The sequence below is a fragment of the Coregonus lavaretus genome (assembly GCF_964263955.1).
Source record: "Coregonus lavaretus genome assembly, chromosome: 21".
Classification (NCBI taxonomy): Eukaryota; Metazoa; Chordata; class Actinopteri; order Salmoniformes; family Salmonidae; genus Coregonus; species Coregonus lavaretus.
In genome coordinates, this window is record NC_140008.1 from 8,117,454 (window position 1) to 8,132,391 (window position 14,938).

At 44.7% G+C, this 14,938-nt stretch overlaps 1 protein-coding gene across 1 annotated transcript; it reads right to left on the reverse strand.

Moving 5' to 3' along the window:
- Window positions 1–1,403: 1,403 nt before the first annotated feature.
- Window positions 1,404–13,184, reverse strand: LOC311149214 (tripartite motif-containing protein 16-like). Its single transcript, XM_084186295.1, has 6 exons — window positions 12,543–13,184; window positions 12,042–12,137; window positions 3,581–3,814; window positions 3,323–3,482; window positions 3,138–3,197; window positions 1,404–2,901 (listed from the first exon to the last, which is right to left on the reverse strand). The coding sequence occupies exons 1-6, from the start codon at window positions 13,137–13,139 to the stop codon at window positions 2,390–2,392; spliced, it is 1,659 nt and encodes a 552-aa protein (XP_084042421.1). The 5' UTR covers window positions 13,140–13,184; the 3' UTR covers window positions 1,404–2,389.
- Window positions 13,185–14,938: the final 1,754 nt, after the last annotated feature.

The following is a 14,938-nucleotide window of genomic DNA, read 5'->3' on the forward strand; positions in this document are numbered from 1 at the left end:
CACATACTTGTGAAAATAGTACAAAAGTGATTATAAAATCTATAATACATGGATACTTCCTTAAATGTACTTATTTTGTGTTATGCAATTATGTTATTGAAACAGAATAAGTCTAATGAGAGAATAAATAAGTCAAGTCCCACCATTACCTCTCTCTTCTTTCACATCCCTCTATCATCACTCCATGGATGTGTCCCAATAATCTCTCCTTCCTCCTGAAGTGTATCATTCCTTCACTACTCCTCTCAAATGTAAAAGCATTGGATTGGTGTTGGCATGGGGTAGAGGGAGTTTACATATACCAGTCATTTCCTTTTAAATCCATGAAGGGAAGTGGACAAGTTCAAACTTAGAAATGAGATAATAGTTCCACACCCCATGTGTCCTGATAACTACAGGAATGAAACCATATTGAGGTTGTCTGCTTTCTATACGGTTTGATGGGAGAGAGAGAGAGAGACAGAGACAGAGACAGAGACAGAGACAGAGACAGAGAGACAGAGACAAAGAGACAGAGTCCGAGACAGAGACAGAGTCCAAGACAGAGACAGAGAGACAGAGTCCGAGACAGAGACAGAGAGACAGAGTCCGAGACAGAGACAGAGAGACAGAGTCCGAGACAGAGTCCGAGACAGAGTCCGAGACAGAGAGAGAGACGGGACATCAGGTAAAGTTCTGGAGATGAGGGAATATGTGTGCAGAAAGAAACCCTCAAGTATGGTTAACCACAGTTAGTCCCAGTATGGACTGTCAATACAAGTGACCATTTAGAATGTGACCCAGTTCAATGGGTCTTAACATAACTGGGGGATGTCAGCCATGAATTTGTCTAAACACAACTGGAATATAATTTCTTTGTGATTCATTGTTAATGGATTTTCAATTAGGAACACAGGGGAAAAACCTAACACAACAACACACATAACACACAACCAATAAAAACAAAGGGAACCACTAAAGTCATGACCATATTGTCATTTTCTAATGACAGGGAGAAAACATGTAAAATCTAGAAGACTACTTTAGATCTGGTCAAAAGAAGCCTAGTGCACTATGCAGGGAACAGGGAGAGATTTGGGACAGAGACAGTAACTCCTGTATGGAAATCTTCATTCTAATGACAGTGAGCAAATCTCCACCCTATTCCCTATGTAGTGCACTACTTTTGATCTGGTCAGAAGTAGCCTAGTGCACTACGTAGGGAACAGGGTGTCATTTGGGCCAGTTCCAGTAACTCCCCTGGGTATGAATTGTCTCTCTATCTTATCTGTCTTCTATATTATGTTCTCCTCTCCTCCTCTCCTCTATTCACTCTATTCTATCATCCACACCACATGCCAGCTTCAACACAATCCATTTACAAGTTAAAGACACACCTTGGAATAAATAGCAAAGGAAAACTACTACTAGATGTATTTTTTATTTCCCATCACCATGAATCATATTTAATAACTGAACAGTAGCAGACCTAACTTCATCTGTTCCTGACGCTGGGTAGTGGATTAAAAAGACCATCAATCTCCAATGATATTAAAGTACAATTCTGAACATTACTGATATACTGAGTGGCAAGTCAAGATAGTTGCTGTTTTTATTGTTTGGTTAACAGCTCCACCTGCTGGACAGGTTTAATGTTGCTTGACTGAGCAGTATGGGAGAATAAAAGATGCCAAACTTAGGGTCGGATTCCCAGACATCTCCATTGAACATGCTTTTTAGTCTAGGACTAGGCTTCATCTGTGTCTGGGAAACCGGCCCATATAGTTCAATTAGCAAGTAAGTAACACTACCTGTTCCATGATACTGAGGAAAATGACATTGAGACAGAGAACCAATTGAGAAAACATTTCAATGGTTCTGAATGCCAACCAACATACATTAACAGCATACATCATGATTAATGTGAATATATAAGATTAAAACATTGCACTTAATTTTTTTTGAATGCATTGAATTGTAATTCATAACATCTTCTGAAGATCAAATCAATCAAATCATTGTACATAAAAAAAAGAGCAGAATGAATCATCACATCTGGGGACCATCACCACCAGCATGACTACATTTACATTTACATTTTAGTCATTTAGCAGACGCTCTTATCCAGAGCGACTTACTGGAGCAATTAGGGTTAAGTGCCTTGCTCAAGGGCACATTAACGTCATTTAGCAGACGCTCTTAGCCAGAGCGACTCGCAAATTGGTGCGTTCACCCTATAGCCAGTGGGATAACCACTTTACAATTTGGGGGGGGGGGGGGGGGGGGGGTTAGAAGGAACACTTTATCCTATCCCAGGTAATCATAGACTAGTATCTATGTGGACCCTACTACAGTTTAACCAGCTCAGCTATAGACTACACCAGCATGACTAGTATCTATGTGGACCCTACTACAGTTTAACCAGCTCAGCAGTCCCATTGAGAGAAACCCCAGGATAGAGGGGCTGAGTGAATGTGGTCTGGACTCTGTGGAGGAGGGTCAATGTGTCAGAGACACTGTAGAAGGACAGAGTACCTGCCTTGTGATCCAGGTCCACTCCTACTCTGGAGGACTGAGGGCCTGATACTTTAGTCTCAACATTATTGTGTATGAACCAATAACCACCACTATAACACGCTAAACTCCAGGACTTGTCATTGTATCCAAATCTATTACCTGTCCCTGTTCTGCTGATGTCTTTATATGAGACTGCTGTATAAACACACTCCCCACTCCACTCCACCTCCCAGTAACAGCGTCCAGACAGACCCTCTCTACACAGAACCTGGTAGTAGTTTGTGAATCTGTCTGGATGAACAGGATATGGTTGGACTTGGCCTGTATAGGTCACCTTTCTGTTCCCTTCAGACAGAGAGAGGAGTGTGTTCACTGTGTTTGGGTCCAGTTTGAGCTGACAGGAATCTGGGAGAAGAGCAGAGCAGAGACCAATGAGGGGAGTTAGAACAATAAGTTAAGTCAGATACTGTATCTACCCTGTCTTTGATTAGAGCACAGCAGAGATCAAATCAGAGAAATATGAGGAGTCGGATAGATACCCAGTCTTTGATTAGGTCTACTATTGCTATATATTTCTAGAGGGATTGTTAGGAGTGTCAGTAAAAAGAGACTGTTAGTTACTTCAGAATAAAGAGACTCACATTGTAAGAACTGTTCTCTGGTCTTGGGCTCTGGAGGCAGTACAACATCCACTATATTCACTACAGACACACAAACACATTCACAGAGAGAGGGAATGTTATCATCACACCATATTCCACATGTATATGACTAGTAGTGAACTTTCAATGGTCTAAAGTTGATGTTCTTATTATTTTCAACACACCTGTAGTGGAGATCTTGGTCCATTCTCCTTTAAGGACGTCTTCTAGTTTCTCTCTCAGTTCAGACACAGTCTTACTCACATCTCCAAAGTACTGAAGAGGACGGACAACGATGCTGGGTAAGTCTGAAGATACACTGATACTGGAGAGAGACTGATAACTCTGGAGAGAGAGAGAGAGAGAGGGAGAGTGAGAGGGAGCAGAACCAAATGATTGAGAGTTTTAATTTCATATTACATGTATCAAGGCAGTTGAGTTACCTGGAGGAAATGGATGTGATCCTCTGTGTGTGAGAGCTGCTCCAGCTCAGTGCTTCTCTTCCTCAGCTCAGCTATCTCCTGCTCCAGTTGCTCCAGGAGTCCTTCAGCTTGACTCACTTGAGCCTTCTCTTGGGCTCTGATCAGCTCCTTCACCTCAGAGCGCCTTCTCTCAATGGAGCAGATCAGCTCAGTAAAGATCTTATCACTGTCCACCACTGCTGCCTGTGCAGAGCTCTGTTAAGAGAGAGAGAGAGACTTGTCTTACTTTAATGAGCCATCCTCATTACACTAACACCCCCTCCTAAAAACACATTGTGTGACACCAAAACCTCTACACAATCACATTATCCAGTACCCAACACCACAGTACAATACACCATCCAGCACCACATTCCAACCGTACATCCAACCCCTCCTCTCCAGCCGTACAGACAGCCCCCCTGAGCCCCCATACCTCCTGAAACATCTCCACACTGTTGATCATTTTGTACAACTCAAACTCAACCCTAAGGCGTCAACAGTAATGGCATTACCCTGGCAACACAGAAAAAACATGATGAACAGTCTGTCATTGCAGAAAACGGACACCCCTCCCCAACTCCCAGGTCAACCCGAGCCAACCAGCTATTGGAGTCCAGGGCTCCATGTAATACCCTCCACTGGAGGACCCCTGACCTTTCCAGCAATGGGAGCTTATAGAGCACCCTCCACCTATACCCTGCCATGCTCTCAGCCCCCACAACCCCCTGCCACTGATGCCCCTTCACTCCCGCTAAGCTCCTGATGTGTCTAACCTTGACACTGAGGGTGTACAGCACCTTAACCCCCACCTCCTCAAACTCCCCCAGGCTCAGAGTGTTAAAAGTCAGTAAGTCCTCCGGACTCTCCTGCCAGTCCCCAGTCTCTGCTGTCACTTGCAGTGGTGGAAACGGTGGTGGCCCCTCCTCAGGCTGCTCCAGCCCTCAGTACTGCAGCATAGAAATCAGAGACCCCTGCTGTATTGAGTCTCTCCGGCCGCATGATGAAGAGCTGCTGATCCAGCCCCAAACCACCAGCCCTCCTCAACAGAGCACATGCTGGTTCCCTCCAGCCCACCTCCGTACGGTACAGTAGCCTCTGTGCTGCTGAGTCAGAACGCTGCCACCCTGACCAGAATAAATTCACTAACTTGCGCTGCAGGTCCACAAGTAGACCACCGGGGGCGTTGAGAATGGCCAATTTAAGCCATAGAGAGGATGCCACCAAGTTGTTGATGATCAGCACCGTCCCTCTGTATGCCACTTGGGAGATGAGCCACCTCCACTTCGTCAGCCTCGAAACCACCGCTTGTGACACTCCTTCCCAGTTCTTCCTATCCCAACCCTCCGAGCCCAGATACACCCCAAGCATCTTGAGCCACTCACAGCCCCACTGCAACCCCCCTGGAAGCTGCGGAGGTGCCCTGTCCCTCCATGCCCCACATAACAGAGCCTCACTCTTGCCCCAGTTTACCTAAGCAGAAGACGCCCCCTCGTACACCCTCAAACTATTCTCCAGGGCCTGTAGGTTCTGCTCATCCCTAACCAACACAGACGTCATCAGCGTATGCTGACACTGCTATGCCTGTCCCCAACCCTATGCCTGGCTCCCACACTCCCTGTAGCCTCCTGCGTAGCAGGCCCAGAAAGGGCTCAATAACAAGAGTGTATAGCTGCCCTGACAGAGGGCATCCCTGGTGAATGCCCCTCCCTACCCAGACTGGCCTACTGAGCCCTCCCCACACCTTGACCATACATGAAGCCCCAGCATACAACATTTGAACACAGGCCACAAAATTCTCCCCACAACCAAAACAACACATTGAACAGATATTCATGGTCCACCCTATCAAAGGCTTTCTCCTGATTATGAACAGATTGTCTGTGTTTGAGCGTCCTGGTACACAGTACGTTTGGTCCTTGTGTACAATAGAGTCCAGGTGGGACTTGAGTCTGTTAGCGAGGACCTTGGTAAAGACCTTATAGTCCTCACAGAGCAATGCCACAGGCCTCCAGTTCTTTAAGTCGCTCAAATCTACTTGTTTGGGCAGGAGAGTCAAAGCCTCCCGTCTACAGCTTAGCGACAGCTCCCCCACCCCGACGCACTCACACAACACACGTCCTGTAAAATAATTCCCCAGAACTTTTTATAAAAATCCACAGGCAGACCGTCTGAGAGACAGCAGCTGAGAGTTTGTGAAAGGCCAGGGAAATGTCTATTTGATTTATCTGTGACAGAGAGAGTTTGGAAAGGTCTGTGAGCAGAACCTGAGAAAACCCAGGATAATAATAATAATAAGCCATTTAGCAGACGTTTTTATCCAAAGCGACTTACAGTCATGTGCATACATTTTTACATATGGGTGGTCCCGGGGATCGAACCCACTACCCTGGCATTACAAGCGCCATGCTCTACCAATTGAGCTACAGAGGACCACAGAGTTCTGCCCTCTATAAATCAGAGTACAACTCCACAGCCTCATCTCCTCACAACAGAAGTTACCCACCCATCAGGCTCCCTCATCTCCCCACAACAGAAGTTACCCACCCATCAGGCTACCTCATCTCCCCACAACAGAAGTTACCCGCCCATTTTGCAGACGCTTTTATCCAAAGCGACTTACAGTCGATAATATATATATTTTTTTGTGTATGGGTGGTCCCGGGGATCGAACTCACTACCCTGGCGTTACAAGCGCCGTGCTCTACCAGCTGAGCTACAGAGGACCAGGTGCAGACACATTTATGAAAGCAAAGATCATAAGGTCATTATTTGGGCTCTAAACACTAACAACCTACCCTTACACACCTCTTTTGCTACCCCTGCACTAAGATTTCTGCCATGGCATTTAAATGTTTTTGGTTTACATATTCCCCCAGTCTTTGCCGCCGTTCATGTTAAGGAAGTCTAACCGTGAAATCTCTATAAGAGGTGGGAGGGAAATCACCACAATCAGAAACCAGTAGAGACCCATAAAGCCAGTAAGCCCATAAAGCCGCCATGCCAGAAAAAAACACCAATTTAAGCAGATTCTGAAGACATGCCCTTAAGAACCCATGACCCATTTTCTCAGCCTATACCGCTTCCTGGGTGAGAGGACACTAAACCCCTCATTCTTCATCACGTGTTGTACTGACCTTACAAACCTTCCAGGATCAATCAAATAAGACTCCAGCAGAACCTTATTTTTCCCCTTTAGTCTCCATCAGGAACCTAGAAAGTTCTCTCACCGTATATACTGGGCCCTCAGCCTGACTGGCTGTCAGCACTGGATCCAATGAGCCGTCTGAAAACGAGACGCCTTGTCCTCCGCTGCCGCAGACTCACCTCCCCCCTCTTCCTCCTCCTCCATTGGCACGGTACCGTCCTCCTCCTCCCCAGTCTCTGCCCCCCTGCACTTCCCCCCTGATCAGAGCCTCTTCCCCAATGACAGGTAATATTTCCTGGGATGAGCCCACCAAGCCTTTGCCCACCGGAGTCTCTGTTACTACAGAAACCTGCCTCAGCTCATGTAGCCCAGCTGCAACCCTCCCCACCACCGCTTTCTCCACGGCCTGCGCACCACCACTTGGCCATGCACTACTACCGCGTAGCTCAGTTGGTAGAGCATGGCGCTTGCAACACCAGGGTTGTGGGTTCGTTTCCCATGGGGGGACAGCATGAATATGTATGCACTCACTAACTGTAAGTCGCTCTGGATAAAAGCATCTGCTAAATGACTAAAATGTAAAAAATGTACTCTCCTCCCTCCTGGTACCCCTGCCATTTTTTTGCAATTTTGAGTAATCACTATTTTAGTACGGATTAGTAAGGAAAAACACTATTCAGTACTACTGCAGTTGCTTTATAATTCCAATAGATGGCAGCATAAGACCATGAATGACATTTCAGAAGATTAGTTTAGTTCTCTCCCTGGATACACCACCACTCTACCTCACAGAAAACTCCTCCTGCCTGAGCTTTTTACTGTCCCTTTCCACACTGCTAACGCAAGAGAAAGGACTGAAAAAGCATTTAACACATTACTGTGAAGTAATATAATGATGATTCATGTTTATTATTACCTGTTTTTATGGTCATGTTTTGAAATTATACTTCATTACTATAATGATTATCAATACGCCTGAACATTAATTCAGTCACCTCTGGTCGACAAAAACGAATTTTCCTAGTACATTAATTGTCAAATTCATCAACCAGCATCGAGCACTCTGCCTTCTCACGCAAGCGAAGGGCATGTTGAGGTAAATATGCTTACCGCGACGGTTGCATTATGTAATTTATTGGTGGGCTGGAAGATGCAGGGGTTTTTCTTTTCTATTCAGAGGCTATTTACTCCCAATATGAGATAATTTTATATAGAAGGTTTTTATAATGCATGTTTACTAGGGTTGAGGTTAGCGCATCTGAGTAGGGATTATTTGGGTTCAATACCTGTCCTACCTATCAATCATATTGCTGCTTGTAGCCTATAACTGATGATCCCCACACTAGAAACACCGAAAACTATCTGTGCTAGCAAACCCTGTGTTCCACCCCTCCCTTGCGTAACCTTGAAGTTTGTTAAGAAACAAACACTTGTCTATGAAAACAGACATGTTTAACGGATTCCGCTTGGCACCCAGCCGAGAGCACACGAAAACCACTTGCAAATTTACCAAAACTAACCAACTACTTGCGGTCTGTTCGTAAGCAATAAACGGAGGCAGATTAGCCACCACAACTCTTATCGAAAGAGGCGACATATGCACCAACACACCCCTCACAAAAATCCCACTCACAACAAGACAAACCTTTTTCATTAACACAACCACCGCCTTGTTGATTCTGGATGCAGAGTGCAGATGTTCTGCTCCAACCTGTTCGCCGACCATGAGCAAAACTTCCTCCACACCTTTCTCCGGAACGCACCCGAAGCGACAGCGTTTCTTGTCCACTCGGTTGAGGCCATCACGCCGCCCTAACAAACTACCCCTACTCCCCCCTCAACTCTAAACGATAAACAGTGGAAACCAATAAACAAACCCTCCACCATCAGAAAATAAATTCAGAAAATACGCAAGAACCAAAAGAAAAAAGAATAGTAGCCCTCCTCACGAACCACAAAACTCTCACGCAACCAACTTCTTCTTCTATGATATAATGGCGGTCCACAAACCAACGTTAAAGGTGCATGCCGCCACCTACTGTGCTGGAGTGTGTGGTCAATCACCGTTTACAACATTTCTAAATCCTCCTACCTAACTCAGTACTTCTGAGAAAAGAAAGAAGAGCCCTACTAACTTCTAATAGACCCTCCCCCATCCCCAAAATCCCTTCCAAACCCCCCCAACCCCGTCCAACCTCAATGACCCTACACATCTTTCCCTCTCTTCAACATACTTACAACAATATAACAACACATGTTCCACCGTTTCATCGACCGTACCTTCCAGACACAAATCATTCACATGCTTGCCAACCAGATGTAATGACGAGTTCAATGTACAATGTCCTAAGCGCAATCGAGTAAACACCACCTCTTCCTTCCTAATCTGACCTTTGAATCTTGGTCCATCGACCTTTCTGTAAAACTGTAAACTATTCATATAAATGCCGGCCCTTGTGCTCAGAGTACCATCTCTTCTGCCACACATCTTTCAAAATGGCTCTGATCTTACATTTGGCCTCACCTCTACCCAGTGGAACATTAATATCAATTATATCTCGTTTCAAAGCTCTTTTAGCTAACTGGTCTACAATTTCATTCCCTTCCACACCCGAATGTGCTGGGACCCAGCAGAATCTCACTACTAAACCCATTCTCTCAATTCTCCATAATAACATTAATACCTCCAATAGCAGGTCACTCCTATTAGATTTACCAGATGATAAACTATTCAATACAGACAGAGAATCTGACCATACTATAATTCTAACAGGTTGTACGTCCTCCACCCACTGGAGGGCAACTATTATCACCAACAGTTCAACTGAGTATACTGACAGTTCATCTGTTAGTCTTCTACATATCTGCACATCAAATTCAGGAACGTAAACGCCTGCTCCTGTGAGCCCACTATCTGGGTCCTTGGATCCATCTGTGAAAAGTGGTAGAAAAGCATAAAAACTTCTACCAATGTAATTGTCAACCAGTTTCACTATATCACTGACGTCTGACCAATCTTTCATTTTCTCTACCAAGGTTAGATCAACAACAGGGTCTGGGAGTAACCATGGAGGAACATCCCCTATCACCACAGAAGGGCCAACCTCCAACTCCCTCAAACCACTCTCATCAGCAAGCTTTCCAACTGTCCAACCAAAACCACTGCCTTGTCTACTAGTATATTCCCAACAGTCATCTAGAACAGTAGCAGTGGGATGCTCAACCTCACAGCCTTTCAACCTAACCCAATAAGATAATGACAATTTTTTTACGCTGTATATCCAAAGGCATCTCTCCTGCCTCCACCAGTAAGGCACATACAGATGTTGATTTAAATGCACCAATACATATCCTTAAAGCTTTATACTGGATTCTGTCCAGCTTCTGAAGCCAAGTCTTTACCTCTGTTCCATAAACTGTACACCAGTAATCAATTGTCGTCCTGATCAGAGCTCTATAAATATCCATCAACAATTGTCTGTCAGCACCCTATTCATAACCAGAGACCCACACAACCAACTACCATGAAAGTTAATGAATGAGAGAGACATGAACATCGTTACAATACTGTACATAGACATAATGTAACGGTTCTTCTTCTTTGATGTTTAACGGCGGTTGGCATCCAATATGTTGCATTACCGCCCCCAACTGGACTATAATATAAATCCATTATACTTTGTGACACAAAATGGGAAAAGGGGAAATTATAATAATAATAAAAAAACACCCTTCCAACTAACCCTACACTCATTAAATACCCACTACCCAATTCCACTACTTTGACCCTATCTGCTCCTGCACCATGCCAACGGCCTGGGAGGACAGGAAACCACAACTCAACACACCCTGTAACTCTTCTGAAGTCTAATCTTGTATGCCCAAATAGTTCTCTGCAGCTGCCACCACAACATCTATTTTCTGTGATTTACATTCAATTTCATTCAATTTCTGCTGTACAGTTGATAACCATTGCTATGAACGGCAAGAAGCTAACTTTACTGAAGCATATATCACTCGTTGATCTATCCCTCTGTGCTGGCACAGATCTACTACTCACAGGGATCCTCTCAGGATCTCTCACCCTTGACCCATTCTCCTCTACTTTCTTCACTGTCTCAGCATACGACACCTTCTGCACTACTCTGACTCTAGCCACCTCAACCTGCCTCTCTCGCACCGGACACTTCAGATCCCCAGCAACATGGGCATCCCAACAGTTGACACACACAACTTTATCGACCGAAACTACACAATCCTCTATCCCATGCCCTCCTGCACACTTCCCACATCTTGGAATCTCCCTCCTACAAACTGCTGCAACATGACCATAAACGTTGCACCTGAATCAGCACAGTGGATTCGCCACAAAAGCTCTAACAGGATAACTGATATATCCTACCATGACTGTTGGGTAAAGACTCAAAACTCAAAAGGACTGACAGTGACTCCTCTGTTTCACCACGCTCACCACCAGGTCTGTGTTGCACCAAACGAAACACAAACAAATATCACTACAGGTTACCTTCACTGATTCAACTGCACCCAACTCCTTTCCCACCCACCCTGAAACTACAAATGGATCTGCCAAAAGGTATGGATCCACGTTCTCCTACAATGTATTTCCTACTGCACCAGATTCTTCTTTATCATGTCCATTGATGCCAGGCTCTGGTTCTGAGCTCATCACCACTCCTTCTACCTCACTTAACTTTCCCTCATTCATTTCCATTTCACCTCCTGAACTCAGTCTGGCGAATGGCTCACTCTGTTTGCACTTGAGTTATAACATTTGAAAGTTTTTATTCCTTTGAAACTTTTGTGAGTGTAATGTTTACTGTTAATTTCTGATTGATAATTTCACTTTTGTTTATTATCTATTTCACTTGCTTTGGCAATGTAAACATATGTTTCCCATGCCAATAAATCCCTTTGAATTGATTTGAATTGAGAGAGAGAGAGAGAGCTCCATGTTAATGTAAAGGGGACATGAGTCAGTCATGATTTCTCAAGGTTTTGTGATGAGGTAGCCCCGCCTTCGAATTCAAAATCAGTGTCGGCCCTCAGCCCAATAGGGAATGTCCTCTTGGTGTAACGGTCAAGATGTTGTTTTCTCCCTCAGTAGACCCGGGTTCATATCCCGTCGGTGACATTAAGCAGTCTATTCTCTGAAAGGCGACCAGACAGCCTGTTCCCAACAGTGGGGTCAGTGGGATTGGATAGGGGCCCCTCTCTCTCTCTCTGACTGGAGGAGAGATGTGAAATGGTGTGTCTCCTCTGGTCAACAATACTCACCTTGAGAGACTCCACAGCCTGTTGGAGCTCCTTCAGCTCCTTCTCTCTCTCCTGGAATCTCTGCTGGACCTTCTGATGACTCATCCCCAGCTGCCTCTGTGGAGAATCACTCGTCAATGAGCTATCAAGCTTTATTTGTCCAGTAGATCAATAGTATAGTAATGGGACATAGGGCCCATAGAAGATAGGGATTAATATGTTGAGGAAGTGTTTGTGTGAATTTATATTATTATGTGAATGATTATAGTTTTAACAGTGCACAAAACAGGGGAGCTGATTGGGTGTTTGATAACGAATGATAATGGTGTTTGACTTTAGAAAATTGTGATTCATTTGGAGAATCTGGGTTAACATATCTATATAATCAAGGTTTGTGTTCATATTTGTTCTGCCGTGGATCGATTTCATTTGAAAGATCTCATATTCAAACAGCCTTAGTTCCTACTGTATCTTTAATTATTTGTTTATCAGACAGTCACCAACAAGTAGTTCTGGTCTTACCTGTTTCTCAGTCCTCTCTGCTGCAGCTGACACTGTAACATGGCCTTTATGTTCATCCATTGTACACAGCAGACAGATACACTGCTGATCGGTACAACAGTAAACCTCCAGCAGTTTGTCATGATGAGAGCAGATCTTCTCCTGTAGTTGTGCGGTGGCTTTGACCAGCTTGTGCTTCTTCAAAGCAGGAGATTCATAGTGAGATTGGAGGTGAGTCTCACAGTAAGAGGCCAGACACACCAGACAGGACATGAGGGCTTTCTGCTTTCTGGTCCCAGTGCAGAAATCACACGCCACATCTCCAGGTCCAGCATAGCACAGAGCAGGAGGGGGAGCAGCCTGGAGTCCTGTCTTCTTCAGTTTCTCCACCAACTCAGCCAACATGTTATTTTTCCTCAGATTAGGCCTTGGAGTGAAGGTCTCTCTGCACTGAGGACAGCTATAGACCCCTTTCAGAACATCCTGATCCCAGCAGCCGTCAATACAGCTCCTACAGTAACTGTGTCCACAGGCAGTAGTGACCGGCTCCTTCAGTAGATCCAGACAGACAGAACAACAGAACTGGTCCTGGTCCAGCAGAACTCCCTGCTGAGCCATTTCGATGGTTGTTCACTCTCACACAGACAGACAACACAGAGACTCAGATCAGTTTTGTTTCCACAGAAGTTAGTTTTTGGGAGGGCGAGGACTTTCTGGATCTGCCAGATAGGTGAGGTTAGAGGGAGGGAGGGAGGGAGGGATAGAGAGAGAACTGCGTTCAACATGAAGAGGGAGACAAATATTTTAGTTTCTAGGTTAGGGCCCTTCATTTGGAATAAATCTAACAAATATGAGTTGTTAGAATATATAAAGGGTAACAGTTCCTATGAAGTACATATTCTAATTATTTTAATAAGTTTCATAATGCCTTATAATACACTTATGTGTTATAACACTGATTATAAGTGTCTATAATAATTCATAAGTGGTTGTAATGGGGGCGTGGGGGGGGGGGGTTTGATATTGATACAATATTCTGTAGTTTAAATGAATACTGTATGTATTGACTGATCATTGAGAATGAGGTAATACTTTACATTACAGTGTGGGTATTACTGTTAGGCCTAGGGTCAGGGTTAGCGTTACTACATTCAGCAGTAACCCTAACCCTAGCCATATCTAGGACTAAAAAGAGAAGACGTTTTATAATCAGAGTTCTTTGTATCTCTTCTTAGTCAGACAGAAACCCCCCACATCTTATAGGTGGACGGGGTTATGAACATATCCAATGAATTATTTCTGCAACCAGATGAAATGAAACTGCCTTTCAGCAGGAAAAGCTTCTCTAATAATCCTAACCATTGCTGGGTGTCTTCAGAGACTGAGGTATAGAGACACACTGTCAAGTCAAATCATCTGGCTGTGCTTTCATGTCAAAACATTAATTATTTTCTATTCATAAAATTCTATTCTATTCTATTATAAGATAATATATTATATCCATAGGCTCCACTCTGTATAGTGTTAACGATGACTGTTTGTTCTGTACATTGATTGAATGGTTAGGACTATCTCACTGTATTCACAGATTAAATCCCAAGAGACCAGGATACCTAAAGGAAGCCTTCAACACTGTATCCCTTCATCCAGTCATAGTAAACAACCTCTGTCTGTCTGTCTGTAAACACAGCCAACTTTTCTGCGGTGGTTGTTGTTGCTATCAGTGCTGCACAGCTATTTTCAGGTCTCTCCAGAGATGGTCGATCGGGTTCAACTCCAGGATCTGGCTGGACCACTCAAGGACATTCAGAGACTTGTCCCGAAGCCACTCCTGCGTCTTGGCTGTGTGCTTAGGGTTGTTGTCTTGTTGGAAGTTGAACCTTCGCCCCAGTCTGAGATCCTGAGCGCTCTGAAGCAGGTTTTCATCAAGGATCTCTCTGTACTTTGCTCTGTTCATTTTTCCCTCGATCCTGGCTATTCTCCCAGTCCGTGCCTCTGAAAAACATCCCCACAGCCTGATGCTGCCACCACCATGCTTCACCATAGGGATGGTGCCATGTTTTCTACAGACGTGACGCTTGGCATTCAGGCCAAAGAGTTCAATCTTGGTTTCATCAGACCAGAGAATCTTCTTTCTCATGGTCTGAGAGTACTTTAGAATCCTTTTGGCAAACTCCAAGCGGGCTGTCATGTGTCTTTTACTGAGGAGTGGCTTCCGTCTGGCCACTCTACCATAAAGGCATAATTGGTGGAGTGCTGCAGAGGTGGTTGTCCTTCTGGAAGTTTCTCCCATCTCCACAGAGGAACTCTGGAGCTCTGTCAGAGTTACCATCGGGTTCTTGGTCACTTCCCTGACCAAGGCCCTTCTCCCCCGATGCTCAGTTTTGCCAGGCGGCCAGCTCTAGGAAGAGTCTTGG

Excerpts from the sequence above, each read along its gene's own strand:
- LOC311149214 (XM_084186295.1), bottom strand. The coding sequence starts at position 13,139 with ATGGCTCAGCAGGGAGTTCTGCTGGACCAGGACCAGTTCTGTTGTTCT. Across the intron at positions 3,483-3,580 it reads ATCACATCCATTTCCTCCAG|AGTTATCAGTCTCTCTCCAG; the intron begins GTAACTCAACTG and ends CTCTCTCTCCAG. Across the intron at positions 2,902-3,137 it reads CAGAGAACAGTTCTTACAAT|ATTCCTGTCAGCTCAAACTG; the intron begins GTGAGTCTCTTT and ends CTCTTCTCCCAG.